The following is a 13,605-nucleotide window of genomic DNA, read 5'->3' as shown; positions in this document are numbered from 1 at the left end:
CCAAATTGAAAAAATATTTTTTGTTGAATAGACCATTCATCGAGGAAGGCTTTAGGCTATAAACCATCACGCAGCAACTAATAGGAGCGAAGATACAATGGAAAATGTGAAAAAAACAGGGCAGGTATAAATCATAACTTATATCTTCTACCCACGAGGACGAAGTCGCGGGCAACAGCTAGTCCATACTAATATTATAAGTATCTCTGTCTGTATGTCTCATTTTCACTCCAAATAACTGAACCGATTGTAATGAAATTTAATACACAGATTGTAAGAGGTAATGAGGGTCAAAGTATATATGAAACTTTTTTTGGAATGTACTATGACTATTTGGCTTTAAAATATTTATTTATTAAAATAATTTATATTTATTAAAATAATGAAATATTTGCAAAGCGCTTTTTGGTATTCTAATTTTAAGGGGGGACCAGGCTACATTTTATTCTGGCATTCCCACGGAAACGAGAACCACCGCGCGCTGTAACACTCAAACCTAATAACCAACTAAAAACCTGATGTGCCTAAGATGGCATTTATACAACTTGTAACTTTAATCAATTTTATTACAGCATATATCAAGCGGTTACTAACCATTAAAATAAAAGAATAAAAAAATATTCCCACAAAATGAAAACAATAACTTTTAACAAAGAAAAAAAAGTGTAAAATGATATTTATTTACAATACTGTAATAGAAATTGCAGTCGTTGTGAGATTAAAAATTACTCATTGGATTACACTTCACGCTTGTTGATAAAGCATCTTGTATGTCGCATTCTGGAGTAACAAGAGGTTCGATTTGTAAGTCGAGCTCCTGCAACGCATCGTCTAGTATTTTAATTTTTCCCATCAATTTCTCTGCTTGTAAATTATATCCTGGTTCAAGCATTTTACCGGTTGGATTCAGCTTAAACAGGTGTTCCGCCTGACGAGCACCAAATAAAATAAGTAAATACCTACGTATATTAAAAGGAACGTCATAAGTTTTATTAAATAATAAATAGATGTTCTTTCAGTTTTACCGATAAATGGTGAATGTAAAAATGATAAATAGTAATGGAACCATGTACTTTTTCAAGGAAATAAGCTGTAAGAAGAATTATAACATTGTAATTGCAATGTACGAAATTGACCTCCTGCGAACTGGCTCGAGCAATTCTCATGAAATATTCGGTAGGTCTGAGAATCGGACAGCATCCATCCCCCTAAATGTTAAGGGCGGTCCAACCCTTTTTTGGTCAATATCTTTATTTTCTTATGATATAACATACAAAAATACATACAACCCTAAATTGTCAACCCTTTACGATCAATCCCTATTTTTATATGACAAAACAACATTCGCTGGCTCATCTAGTAGTACGATAAAATAGGCTATGGCTATGTGGGCAAGAGGTCTATTGTAAAGTTACAAAAGAAAGCCTGGCTTCCTTTTAATCAGGAGTTTTCTGGATAACGCAATTAATAGCATATTTCATTCACAAACCAAAAAAAAGTAAAAATGTCTCACACGGTTTCTTGAATTCTTATTTATGATTTTGGGTACGAAAACAAAAAAAGCAAAGATTTTAATAATTATAATTAAAATTATTTATTTAAAGAAATGCCAAACCTAGAACAAGTATAATATCTAGGCAACTAAATAAAACAGGTATATAGAACACACAAACTAAAAGCACGTACGAAAACCGTCGTACACAAAATAAAACTAGCGTCACCCTGAAAACTCTACCACACCTATTAAATAAACGTATCACAAATATCACAATTAAATAAAAAGTAATAAATCTGAAGACAACATTTATAAATTGTACATAAGTTCAAGTCCATGATGTGACTCTTCACTAGGTTTACTTTCAACTATTACTGGTTTTTCTTCTACTTCATAATTAAGATGTTTTTGCTTTTCTTTTTCAATAGCAGCCTCTTTAGTCAGGCTTAATCTTTGCATGTACAAATTGTACTTTTCTTCAAATTCTTTACCAATAGGGTTAAGCTTGAAAGTTTTTTCAGCCTGACGATGTACAAATTTACTTGTAATTATTCGTAATATTAACCTACAACTCTTTGATCCTTAGCACTTACCACATTTTGTACGCCAACCCTGTCTGAGGTTAAGGTCAAGATAATACAGTGCCAGAAATTTTAGCCAGAATTTCCATTTAAATGAAGGATTTTCTAAGATTAATAAAAATAACAAAGACCCACAGGGTGTGCAATTAAATATACTCACAAGGAAATCAATTGGATCCTCCGGCCGCAACTTTGCAACTTCGAGTAGAGCTGGAGTAAGAGTTGGAAAGATGTGATGGACTAAATAATTTCGCATTGGTTCGCCTGCAGCTGCCAACGCCGCTTCCTCTTCCTCACGCATTATAGCGTACAATTCCGTCTAAATAAAAAACACAGGTTTGATTACGACGAAATCAACAATTAGGTACTTTACTGTAATGTTATGATAATGACCCAATATTCCATTTTCTCCTCGCGTTCTTCTTTCAGCTTTGCCTCGAGTTGTTTTAAAATCTTTTCTTCGCGCGCTCTCAAGGTTTCTAATTCCTCCTTTTCTTTCTTTTCGGCTGCTTCGATAAGAGCTGCAAGCGGTATAACATTTATATAGATCGTATATGATTATTATCAACTACTTTAATTTTTACTTAGGTCTAGAGAGCGTTCCATACTATTATTTTTGGTAACTTTACTAACCCATAAGTTTTCCATAGCGACATGGTCGTCCCATGCGCAGGGCTACAGCCGAATACGCAATTTTCATTGAATAATCCCCATGATCTTTAACATTTACAACTAATGGATGAATATCTAGTTCATCAAAGAAGTTCAGCGGAGTAGATTCGCGAGTATCGACTGCTCGAAATTCACTTAGGCGCTTAAGTATTGTCTCTTCATCTAAACGAGCATCGCCTTCTGGTTGACGCATGGCTTTTTCACAAATAAAATCGTCAGTAGCATCTAAATAAACCACAATATCTGCAACAATGGTCCACTAATTACTGAAAAACTTAATAATAAAGTAAAGATTTTCAACCAATTGAACACATACGACGATAAACTCATGATGGTCTAGTACATGGCTTTCTTATAACGAAAGTAGAACATTTTTTGTTTATGCAATGCAAATAATTCGTTGATAACTAGTGGTTTTGGAAAATAGATATCTTAAAATACCTGGCAACATCTTTCTTAGAACATTGTTATATAAATCGACGTCTTCGTCAAACGGTTCTTCAGTAGTTTCCTCTCCTGCTTCCGAATCCTGTTCTTCACCCTTTTCAAACACTGGAGACCGAAATTTATCATCCATTAGAAAGTTAACGTAAACAGCTATGACATCAATACCATAGGTACTTTAGCGGGAGTAGGTATATTTACTCACGTGCAGCGCATTGTATAAGTGACGTTGGATACCCATCAAGTACCCATCCTCTGTTCAAGGCGTCACGACTCAGCATTTTCTGCCGCAAATACCTATACGTAGTCCCACAATGAATTCACAGAACAAAATAGACTTAGAAACTAAAATACAACTAGTCAGTTTTTTTACAGGCAAATGCTTGGTTATTTTGTGTGGGCTACGGTTACCTACGTGTAGGTACGTAGGTACCTAAGTATTTACTCTTTACAGGCTTATGTTCTGACCCTTGTGTGAGAAGTATACAAAACCTTTACTAAAAAGTTAAATCTAGAGTCACCCTAAAATTTCTTCGTCATTAAGCAGTCGGCCAGACTGTAGGATTGCCAGGGTTTGCTTAGCTGCCTCTTGTAAATCCTCTTCTCCAAACTCGTCATCATCGTCCGCTAGACCCAAGTCCTCTTCTTCGGGGGAAACAATACCCAGGGCAGCAATTTCTCCAACTTCCCAATGATGTACTCGCCATGTCTAGCATTTATTAGAATCAAAACTTAGAGAGATAATGTTTTTTTTTAACCACTCCCGCACTGAATAATTAAATCCTTGTATCGCGGGAGTTGCACAAAATTTCAAGCCACATGCACAAAGACACCCATACTCAGGACAGGACAAGCATTCGTGGATCACACAAAGGGTTTCCTACGCGGGGATCGACCCCGTGACACGACGCGCTCAGTGGGTTTAGCTTGGCGACCTCAACCACCGGGCCATCCTTGCAATCAATTTTCCATTTATATTTAGTGCAACATATAATAATTAGGCGGGCTCGTAGGGTCCGGCAAACTAATTTATTTTAACTTACCCAATTTCAAGAGGAACAATGGGTTTGGTGTCACTTATACTGTCGCTTGTATTTTTTTCAGTGTAGACGGAGAAATAACCTACTGAGCGACTGTCGAACTGTTGACATCGTCACGTAGGTACCTAACCCCATCTTATGCTCGTGCTTTGTCCAATTTTACATTAGCGAAGTAAATTTTATAATAGGTACGTGGAATAGTTCGTAAAAGTGAGTAAGTACCTTAGTACTGATAAGTATGCAATTCTGCATTATCTTTTGAATACATATTTACATTATATACCCACATAGCGAGTGAGCGTTGAATTGAAAGTTACAGATAAGCTATCACGATTGATTTAAATTCTGATTAGAGCTACCTATAGACCCACTTATCGGTATGGCAAAAGAACGTTATAGAGTATTGTAGTACCTACTTGTATAGATTTTGTAGCTAAATAAATCATAAGAATTTAGGTACTCCCTGTAGAATCTTCTATCACTACTAATTTTACTACTATACTATGCTAATGTTATTACCATCAATGGTAATATTTTACATCTACAAAATGTAGCTACCACATTATTTATATCTACATAAACCAAACTTTCAAAATTATTGAAATGACAAATGAGTCAAACCGTTTAGTCCCGTCTGTTTTGAAGTATTTATTACCTACTTATCAAATCGCTAACACTCATAGTTAAGGCCATCTGTTCGCACCACATGGTGTTCGTGCAATATTCGGTATTATGTTTTACCCGACACAATGTCATTAGCATTGTATGGTATTTACTACTTACTAAGTCTTCCAACATGTCTTGTGCTACGGTTTCCGGTGAAATGTAAACGAGTCCGTAAGCTTCACAAATACTCTTTGCCAAAGTCGTTTTACCCGCAATTGGCGGGCCGTATATGACAATCTACAAAACATATTAGTATTAGAAAGGTTTACCTTGTAACAATAACAACTGTTAGCTATATGCTATGGGTAGGTACCTATCTACATTGGTTGCTAAGTATCGTACCCACCTTAAAAGGTTTCAATCCCCTCTCCTTCTTAAATTGCTTCATAAGCACTGGTATGTTCTCAGCAAAGGTCAACTCCGAAACCCATTGCAGTCCCATTGTCTCGACAATGAAAGTTGGTTCCATGCTCAAATTTAAAGTCATCAAATCATATATTCTTTGCTGTTTACAGGTTGAAATAGCTAATTAGTTATCAATTACAATGGTTTTATAATTTGTAATCAGCGAAGAAAGCTTACGTCTAGTTCCGGAATCAAAAAGGCGTCTTCCGGCGGAATACATTTGAACATTCCAGAACCTACTTGTCGGCCGAGTGGCTTCACTATCTGCAACAAGAATTTACGTATCGTCACTGTGACCAGCGATAACAAACGTCATCGGTTGTTAAACTTACCTCTCTTTGTTTCGTCACGTTTTGCTCTACCGCTAATATATAGAGCTTCCTTGGGAAGTCCAACACTAAATTGTACACTATTCTGGAAAGGTAGATATAACGCATATTTATGGCTAGGAGACAAAAAACCAGTTTAGTCTCCCTCTCACGGATATTTAATTTTATTAGTCGGATATTACCTAAACAATTTGTCGTTTGCTATATAAGGTCACGTACCTTCATACTTTTGTGCATTGTGCGTGTCGTTTGGAATACAGTAATGCATTCAAAAGATAGTAGATAACGATAATTAGATAGAAAATTCCAATAAAGCTAAGTCATAAAAATATCTACGTATTGAAAAGATACAACTTCAGGTAAATTAAATACTAACTGAGCTAGATCGTAAACGTTTATCAAAGGGACGATATTATTTCCACGGCCTAGTATGGGAAGAACTGGCTCGCATTCCCAAGATTTTTGGAACCAGTAGAAAAGCACATCCTCTTTGCCACCATAGGTTACCCCAGCGGCTACCACCAATGCTCTGTGGTAAAAAAAAGAGTTATGTCATACATGTAGCTTAAATTATAATTATACGATAAATCAAGCCATGTCTCATGTAAACTGTTACAGTTGAAAGCAAGACGCCAGTACACGCTGTGTAGTGCTGTCTAGCTTCCACAACCGCACCAGTCTTACAATGAGACATGGCTAAATGACATGGTGCAACATATAATAATGGGCAGCAAACCTTACCCAATATAATATCTATACTTTCTTGCTATTCCAATAACTTCATTTTCGATGTCAAAATGCATTTTATAATTTGGGTGCGGTTTTCTTTTTCTAAAATCTGTTTCTATAAACGGCATCTCTGGAGTATCCTGATACAATAATACATGTAGATAAGTACATAATAAATAAGATTGAGTAAGTATTTATAATCTAGACCAAGAGATAGCTGGGTAGTAAAATTTACAGCCGAGGAATTTACAAGTCGAAAAGTTTATCGAAATATCATAATTACAACTTAATTATCTTACCGGATCCAATGGTTTAGTGCAAGCCCAAGTCATGACAGTGGATATAAGTATCAGGTACCGCTTCTTGTTTTCCCCAATGCCGCCGGCTGTACCACTAGTTGCCGGTTCGTCGGGATCACCCGAAGACTTGGGGGGAGGAGCTTGTTTTTCTAACAACTCCTTCAAAACTGACCATGAGTGAACAAGTCAAAAGTAAGTTAGATTTCTAAGTACTTAAGTGGTTTAAAGGTTTTCAGGAAATTAAAATAGAAGTAAAAAATTAAAACCATTAACAACTTTCGTATATAGAGCTCTCTGGTTTGCCGTATTTTGCCAAATGTAGACAAGTACCTATCTACATAATTTATTATAATTACGCTTTAAGTATAGGTAGAAAATCACCTTTAATATATTCCGAGGCAATTCTTAGTTGCTCTCTGTCATAACTGACATCCAAAATTACAGTACCGCAAGTCAGCATTTGCGGGATACATTCAGCGGTTGGTATGATCCTAGCCACATGATCGATGGTCTTCAAGTTTTCATTTATAACAGTGCCTAAGCAAATAAAAACAATATTACCTCTACTTAGATCTATTGGCTAGAACATTTTGTTAAGATCAAAACGCCTTGTTTAGGTACCTAAGTATTAACTTAATTCGAAAAGAGAGTAGGGTTGTCGACACGTATCTTAAAATGGTAATTGATTCTCAAGATGCTACGACTACAAAGATGCAAGATTAATCAACTTTAAAATACAGATCACGAAGTTACTCAGGCAATAACAAGGTCATCTCGTAAACTCTTCGGTCGACTAACTCTGAAAACCGGTAATTTAAGCAGATAAACGAAAATTAGTCTCATCTTTGTCAGCTAAGTGGTTTTCATTTTCCTAGGCTTAGTATAGGATTTCCCACAGCTGGCAAAGGTCTTTCCCAAATCTATCACGAGCCACCCCGAAGGCATCCCGAAGCTACAAGGGCTGGCCTTGTGGTATGCATTCAATTCATTCCGCCACCGCTTCTTGGGCCGTCCACTTGCTGGCTCCCATGGTAACCTTCGTCCAGTAGTTGATAATTATTTCTATGTCTAAATTAAAATGTCAAGAATGAGAAAGATCTGCCGACCTATAATTTCAAATGGTTGTTCAGGTGGAGGTGGTGACACAGGCATGATGTCTTCTCCCAAAAGGCTTTGTGAAGTATCTTTTGTAGAAGCATTATTTTTCTCGAGAACTTTTGACACTTCTTTTAACATATAAGCACCATGATAGGAATCTAAGTTGTTTATAAAATAACGCTTATAGGAAAACTGATTTCCAACATCACTCGAAGATCGCGCTGAAGAAAGAACTTCCGTTGATTTCTTATGCATTGCGGTTGTTTTTAAATAATTATTATTCACACGATTCAATATTCATATGACAGTATTAAAAATTACGTTGATAGGAAAATATTTGAAATAAATGCATGTTTTTTTTTAAACAAAAGAGAACATAACTGTCAGTGACTGAGTTCCGTCAATAAGGCGACTACGACAAGAGCGTTATATAAACTTTTTTCAACTAGTAGAGTGCAACAGTAAGGGTGGCCTCACACATCTGGAATGTTGTTCTTAATTGAATATTTAATTCCAGTATTTTTTATTACATTTAAAAAATCTGAATCAATACATAATCTCGTCATTCCCGGAAAATGCAGAATTTAAAATCGAAGTTGATGTAAGCCTTCGAGGAAGACCATTAGGGGAAAAAAACAAAAAGTCAAATAAAATAAATATTTTATTATAATCCATTATTAATGTTGGTATAATAATATGAGACAGAATAAACGAGAATAATATAAAGTACATTAAATCTTATGTCTAAAACTAACCAATCATAAACCAAATGCACGGTAGCACAGTTTTAAGTAGTATTAAGTAGTAGCACGCTGAATCGACAGAAGTTTGTGGTGCAGGTGGTTACATAATAGCAACATCATTACGATTGATGGAATGCTAAAGACAAAATTATATATTTTAGGCAGTGCTGTGACCGACAAGCAACTGTCCTATAAGTTGTTTGCCACATTCACGTTTTATTATAAAGCGAATTTATTGAGCAAATGGGTTTCAATAAGTTAGATTACGATTATCTAACCAAGGAGGCAAAAGCGAATAGCTGAGCCTAGATGTCTACGCTGACTAAATTCATCTTTAGATTTTATAGCTCGAGCAAAGGCAAGCACTACTCAGCGTAGAGCAGTCTAGCTTTTACAACTGTGACAGGAAGGGCCTGCCACTAATTCTTACTTTAGAGTTAGTGGTAGGCCCCTCAATACTAGTTTCAGTTTATTTATAGACATTTTGCATTTTGACAGGAATGTACTATCTATGTATGTAACGCCGTGAGTAGGAATGTCTCTCATACTTCTGTTCAACAAATCCTAGACAACCATTTACAAATTTGTAAAATATTGTATTTAAAACTTAATACAATGATAACAATCATATTTATGTCGTGTCGTTGGTTTTTTTAAGGGAACGTTTTGTACATTTTTATTGTTAAATTCCTATTTATACTTATTTGTATGTTTAATAACTATTGGGCCGATTTCATAGGTGAAAATGACGTGCGATTTTAAAATTTTATCTTCGTTTCAAACAATAGCAAGTTCAATGCTCCAATTGGCAACAAGCCAACAAGAGGCTTGTTATCGATCACGAAAAACCTTAACTGGTGAAATCGGCCCAGTCACCGAGATTCTATTAACCTGATCGGTTATTATTGGTCCCAAGCACCTTGATATATATCCCTAACTGTCGTTAATTGGCACGATATTTTGTTTTGTTTGAAATTATTTAAATGGTGCTTACATATTTATTACAAGTTGAATTTGACAAAGTAACTCAATGTAATATTCAGAAGACTTCAGATTAAAAGATTTTGTAAGCAAATCTGTATGCACCAGATAAAATTTCGTTTGCTTTTATACATCAGTATAGTGAATACTTACAAATAGATTAGATAGGTAAATATCCCTAAAACTAGTTCATTACTAACTGTATAAGAGTTTTATAAAATTAAACTAGAAATACAATTATTGGACTACATTGGACGAAAATTGATTTAATATCTGCTAAGAGAAGTACAATATAATAAAATACTTTTTTTAATTATTTGGGTACATAACATATAATAGAACAATTAATACATTCATAAAATTTGTGGCAACATTGCATTATTGAAATCAATTTGCTTATTTCGCAAAATATTAAAGTTAAGACTGTTATTTTCCTGTGTATTAGTACCTTTATCATTTATCGTAATTTTATTGGCAGATTAGTAACATTTAAGAAATATTCCGAAAACAAAAACCATCACATTTATAATAGCAATCTATTTTAAAGGGTATGCGAATGGCAATTTTATAAATCAACTATGGCACCTAGCTTGCTACTTGTTTTATGTCTAATACTGATATGTTGTACTTAATTCTAATTGTTTGATATAGAATGATTAAAGTTTAAAAGGACGGTTTCAAAAATACTACCATTAAAGATTGTTGAATTACAATTAAGTAAATATAAGGAATGTATAGATAACTCATCTCTTAATGCAAAATACAGAGTCATTTCAATGTTATCAATATTTTTATAAAATACTTACGCTCAGACTCATTGCCTAGAGAATTGAATAATTCTCGACTGTCTCATTTTGGTTAATATTAAGTACGATAATTAAGTACATGTAAATATATAAAAAGTATCGATACCTACTTAGTTACCCCAAGCGGAATGAAACCTGTTGATCTCATATTTGGAATATATTGCGGTAATGTAGGCATCATCTCGCTTTAGGTTTCTATCGAAACTTAGAAAGCGAAAATGAAAAATAATTAAAAATGAATCCTATTCAAGAATGTAACAGTCTCAAAAATTTCATGGGGTGGCAATATCTGAAATTATTAAATAACTTCATTTATCCACAATAAATTGGCTTAATTACTATAATTGGAAATAGGCGATTTCATAAGGCACTAAATAATAATTAAAACATCTTCAAAGTACAACATGCTAAAATATATCTCTAACTTGTCATTTCTAAACAAAAACTGTATGATGAGCAGCTTACGGAATGTAGCTTTAGCTGCTTTTTTGTGATTCGTAACATAAAGGGTTTACCCCAGAATAATAAAATTTTAATTTAAAAATTTGTCAAATGTACTTATAAGTAGTGCTCAATTACAACTGAGTAGTAATTACAGACTTACGGTGGATTATTGTAATTTCCTTTTCACCAATGCCAGATGGAGAGCTGGGTTCAGAAGTCACCAACCATGGTGACAGAGATGATATAGGCTGCACCTTCGGAGTCACATCCTCCTTCTTCTCAACAGGTTTAGGAGATGCTACCTTTGTTTGATTATGTGGTGGTTCCACAACAACAATAGATACATATTGCGAATTTATAGGATTTGTAGGTTCATTCAAAATTTTTGGTGAAGGTGTAGATGGTATAGCCAGATTGATATTAGTAGATTCATTAATGATCTTTACTTCATTTTCTCTGGCCTTCAAAATATTGTTACATTTTAATTGACCAGGGGGTAGAGCTTTAGTTGATGACAAGTAACATTTTGTCTGGTTGTTAGGCACCTCTTTTTCACTTGGAGAATCTAATAGATCTCGCTTTACTTCATTTTTAGAGTCATCATTATTGAGCTTTTCTTTTACAAGACTCATTAAAAGGTCATTAAGAGGGTTTGACTCTGTAACTGGTGAGCAGCTACAGGCAGGTTTGTTAATCACAAGCTGAGTCAAGTTGCTCTTCTTGTCCTCATTCACAGATTTATCCATTTTAAATAGCACCTTGTTACTGATTGCATCGTCTTTCGACATCAACACTTCTTCAGCTGGTTCTTCATTGAGTAGATTCTTAGTAGATGGTTCACCAATTTCAGCTTTAGTCTCAGGTTCTAATAGAGTAGACTTCTGTGATTTGGCACTACTCCTCCTTGATAAAGTATCAATATCAGGCACTAGCACTGCAGTTTCAGAAGAAGTGCTAGGAGCATCATTAACCACCTCAGATGATGTTGTCTCAGGTTTTACAACATTTTGTTTTTCGCGTTCTCTCAAAACGTGGCTTTGTCGGCGAGCAAAACGTTGACTAGGACGTCTTTCAAACTGTACCGTGCGACGAGCGCGGTTTTGCTGGGTAGTTTGATATTCAGTTTTTCCAGAATATTGGAATCGAGAGCCCATCCTGAAGAAGTTCTGTCGTGCGGAAGGTCCTTTCACTGGCGCCCTCAAGCGGAAGAATGTGTGATGTTCCACTGCGCATTTCCAAAGATGTTTACAGGCTTTCTCATTGTGTAATCTAAATACGAAAGTATGCTCTTGTTCACGGCCTTGGTCATCATCTTCAACAACAACAAGTGTAAGTTTCTTTTTCTTGAAGTCCAATTTACTGATTTTAGGCCAGAAAAACAAGCCAATTTTTTGAGGTCCCTCAAACACTAGTATGCCAGTGGGTGTCAATCCTAAGTGGTATTCACATCCATCCTTGCCTAGTACTATGTGCATGTCAACACCATACATTTCAAGCCACTTCGCTTTATTTAGGTAGTTGACTTCAGCTTGTGCTGGAGTCAGACCTTTGCATTTCTTATATTCTTCAAGTATTTCAATCTCCATTTCTTCAGTCTGGTTGGGAACAAATCTGAACTCTGACACTGTAGCAGGTGTGTGAACATTTTCATCAAAATCTCCTAGTTCTGACTGCAAAGCCAATGCAGCTAACTCAACTGCAGTAGAATGAGGACATTCTAGTTTACTTTCCAAAATATCTTTCTTCAATTGCAAGAAAAATTGATATCTTGTTAATTCCTCCCTTAGATTATTGGGTTCAGAAGAATAAAATTTGACCTTCAGTCGCAAGGTATACGGAGGACCTATCTTCACTTGTTTCTTGATAGTCTTGGTGGGATCTAACCAATGTTTGACATTGTGAGTATCAGTAAACTGCAGTCCAAAATAATCTTTTTCAATTAAATCCAGAGAATAAAATACTTGCTCATAGAGATCATTTGCACTTGCCTTTTTAGACAGATTTATGGACAAATCTGTGTCATCAAGTAGTAACACTTTACATTGTATTAAGTTTTTGTTGCTGGATGCCTTTTGGGTTTGTTTGTTGCGGTTTTGACTTGATGAGCGCCCTCTCCTACTCAGAAAGCGCAACATCCTAGACTAAGTGTTATCTGAAACAATTTATCTGAGTTATGGTTGTGTCATAATTCTCGTATTTTCTTCACTTGCAAAACATATGGATATCAATAAGTGAAATATCTGTAAAGCGAACATTATAGATTTTATACAATAACTTATTCATAACTCATATGCATAATCTTATAACAAATTAAATGAAGAAACCTGCCCAGTCAACTTTTTTTAAACCACTTGTTTCACACCTAAGCACAGTCATAATTTAATTACAATAACTGTATTGACTCAAATTAGACTAAAGAAGTCTGTTTCTAAGAAGTTAGATTCTAAGCCAAAAAGACTAGAGACAATCACTAAATCAAAAAATATTTTAAAACGTTCGTAAATAAAGTTGCAAACAAGTATCACGAAATGAATGTTTTGACATCATTTCAACATGTATGTTATGACGTTAACGTAACTTACAAATTATAGAACTTATAATATTGTTTTAACTATTATTGAAACACATCCAATATAACATGCAATTTTTATCACACTAAAAACTAAACTCACTTTTAAAGTTGATAAACGAGTAAGAAAATCAGCACGCTTATTACGCCAGCGGCCAGCGCCACCCTTACAAAGTTAACTTAGTAATCGCAGCAGTCGCACAGAGTCACAGACTGCATCACACACTACCTATTTTATCAAAGTGCTGTATGTACACTACGATTTCCTACAATTGGAAATTTTCAAAATTTCCTCTCTTTGCCT

The 13,605-nt window shown here is 35.0% G+C and overlaps 2 protein-coding genes across 5 annotated transcripts; both read right to left on the bottom strand.

Annotated features, from left to right (window-relative positions):
* Window positions 1-661: 661 nt before the first annotated feature.
* Window positions 662-8,141, bottom strand: LOC113494966 (adenylate kinase 7-like). Of its 3 annotated transcripts, none has more exons than XM_026873511.1 (16): window positions 7,767-8,141; window positions 7,042-7,197; window positions 6,661-6,827; window positions 6,374-6,501; window positions 6,009-6,161; window positions 5,636-5,717; window positions 5,481-5,567; window positions 5,245-5,403; window positions 5,016-5,135; window positions 3,714-3,901; window positions 3,398-3,489; window positions 3,190-3,300; window positions 2,710-2,991; window positions 2,470-2,597; window positions 2,237-2,395; window positions 662-928 (listed from the first exon to the last, which is right to left on the bottom strand). In XM_026873511.1, the coding sequence occupies exons 1-16, from the start codon at window positions 8,011-8,013 to the stop codon at window positions 719-721; spliced, it is 2,469 nt and encodes an 822-aa protein (XP_026729312.1). In that variant the 5' UTR covers window positions 8,014-8,141; the 3' UTR covers window positions 662-718. The 3 variants fall into 3 exon arrangements, with proteins under 3 accessions (XP_026729312.1, XP_026729313.1, XP_026729311.1); XM_026873512.1 differs by having other exon boundaries at window positions 824-959; window positions 7,767-8,140; XM_026873510.1 differs by lacking the exon at window positions 662-928 and adding an exon at window positions 1,579-2,017.
* Window positions 8,142-8,401: 260 nt separating this feature from the next.
* On the bottom strand, window positions 8,402-13,499 carry LOC113494967 (band 4.1-like protein 5). 2 transcript variants are annotated; one of them, XM_026873514.1, is made up of 2 exons: window positions 13,405-13,499; window positions 8,402-12,884 (listed from the first exon to the last, which is right to left on the bottom strand). In XM_026873514.1, exon 2 carries the CDS (start codon window positions 12,865-12,867, stop codon window positions 10,864-10,866), a length of 2,004 nt encoding a protein of 667 aa, XP_026729315.1. In that variant the 5' UTR covers window positions 12,868-12,884; window positions 13,405-13,499; the 3' UTR covers window positions 8,402-10,863. The 2 variants fall into 2 exon arrangements, with proteins under 2 accessions (XP_026729315.1, XP_026729316.1); XM_026873515.1 differs by lacking the exon at window positions 13,405-13,499 and adding an exon at window positions 13,315-13,371.
* Between the last annotated feature and the right edge of the window lie 106 nt (window positions 13,500-13,605).

The sequence above is a fragment of the Trichoplusia ni genome, chromosome 6 (genome assembly GCF_003590095.1).
Source record: "Trichoplusia ni isolate ovarian cell line Hi5 chromosome 6, tn1, whole genome shotgun sequence".
NCBI lineage: Eukaryota > Metazoa > Arthropoda > Insecta > Lepidoptera > Noctuidae > Trichoplusia > Trichoplusia ni.
The sequence above is the reverse complement of the archived record's forward strand: the minus strand, read 5'-3'. Positions and strand labels throughout refer to the sequence as shown.

What these genes read in the sequence shown, in the direction of transcription:
- LOC113494967 (XM_026873514.1), bottom strand. Translation starts at nt 12,867, where the DNA reads ATGTTGCGCTTTCTGAGTAGGAGAGGGCGCTCATCAAGTCAAAACCGC.
- LOC113494966 (XM_026873510.1), bottom strand. Translation starts at nt 8,013, where the DNA reads ATGCATAAGAAATCAACGGAAGTTCTTTCTTCAGCGCGATCTTCGAGT. An exon ending in TGCCTCGGAATATATTAAAG is followed by an intron (nt 6,828 to 7,041) that starts GTGATTTTCTAC and finishes ACTCATGGTCAG; the next exon opens with TTTTGAAGGAGTTGTTAGAA. An exon ending in GGGGATTGAAACCTTTTAAG is followed by an intron (nt 5,136 to 5,244) that starts GTGGGTACGATA and finishes TATGTTTTGTAG; the next exon opens with ATTGTCATATACGGCCCGCC.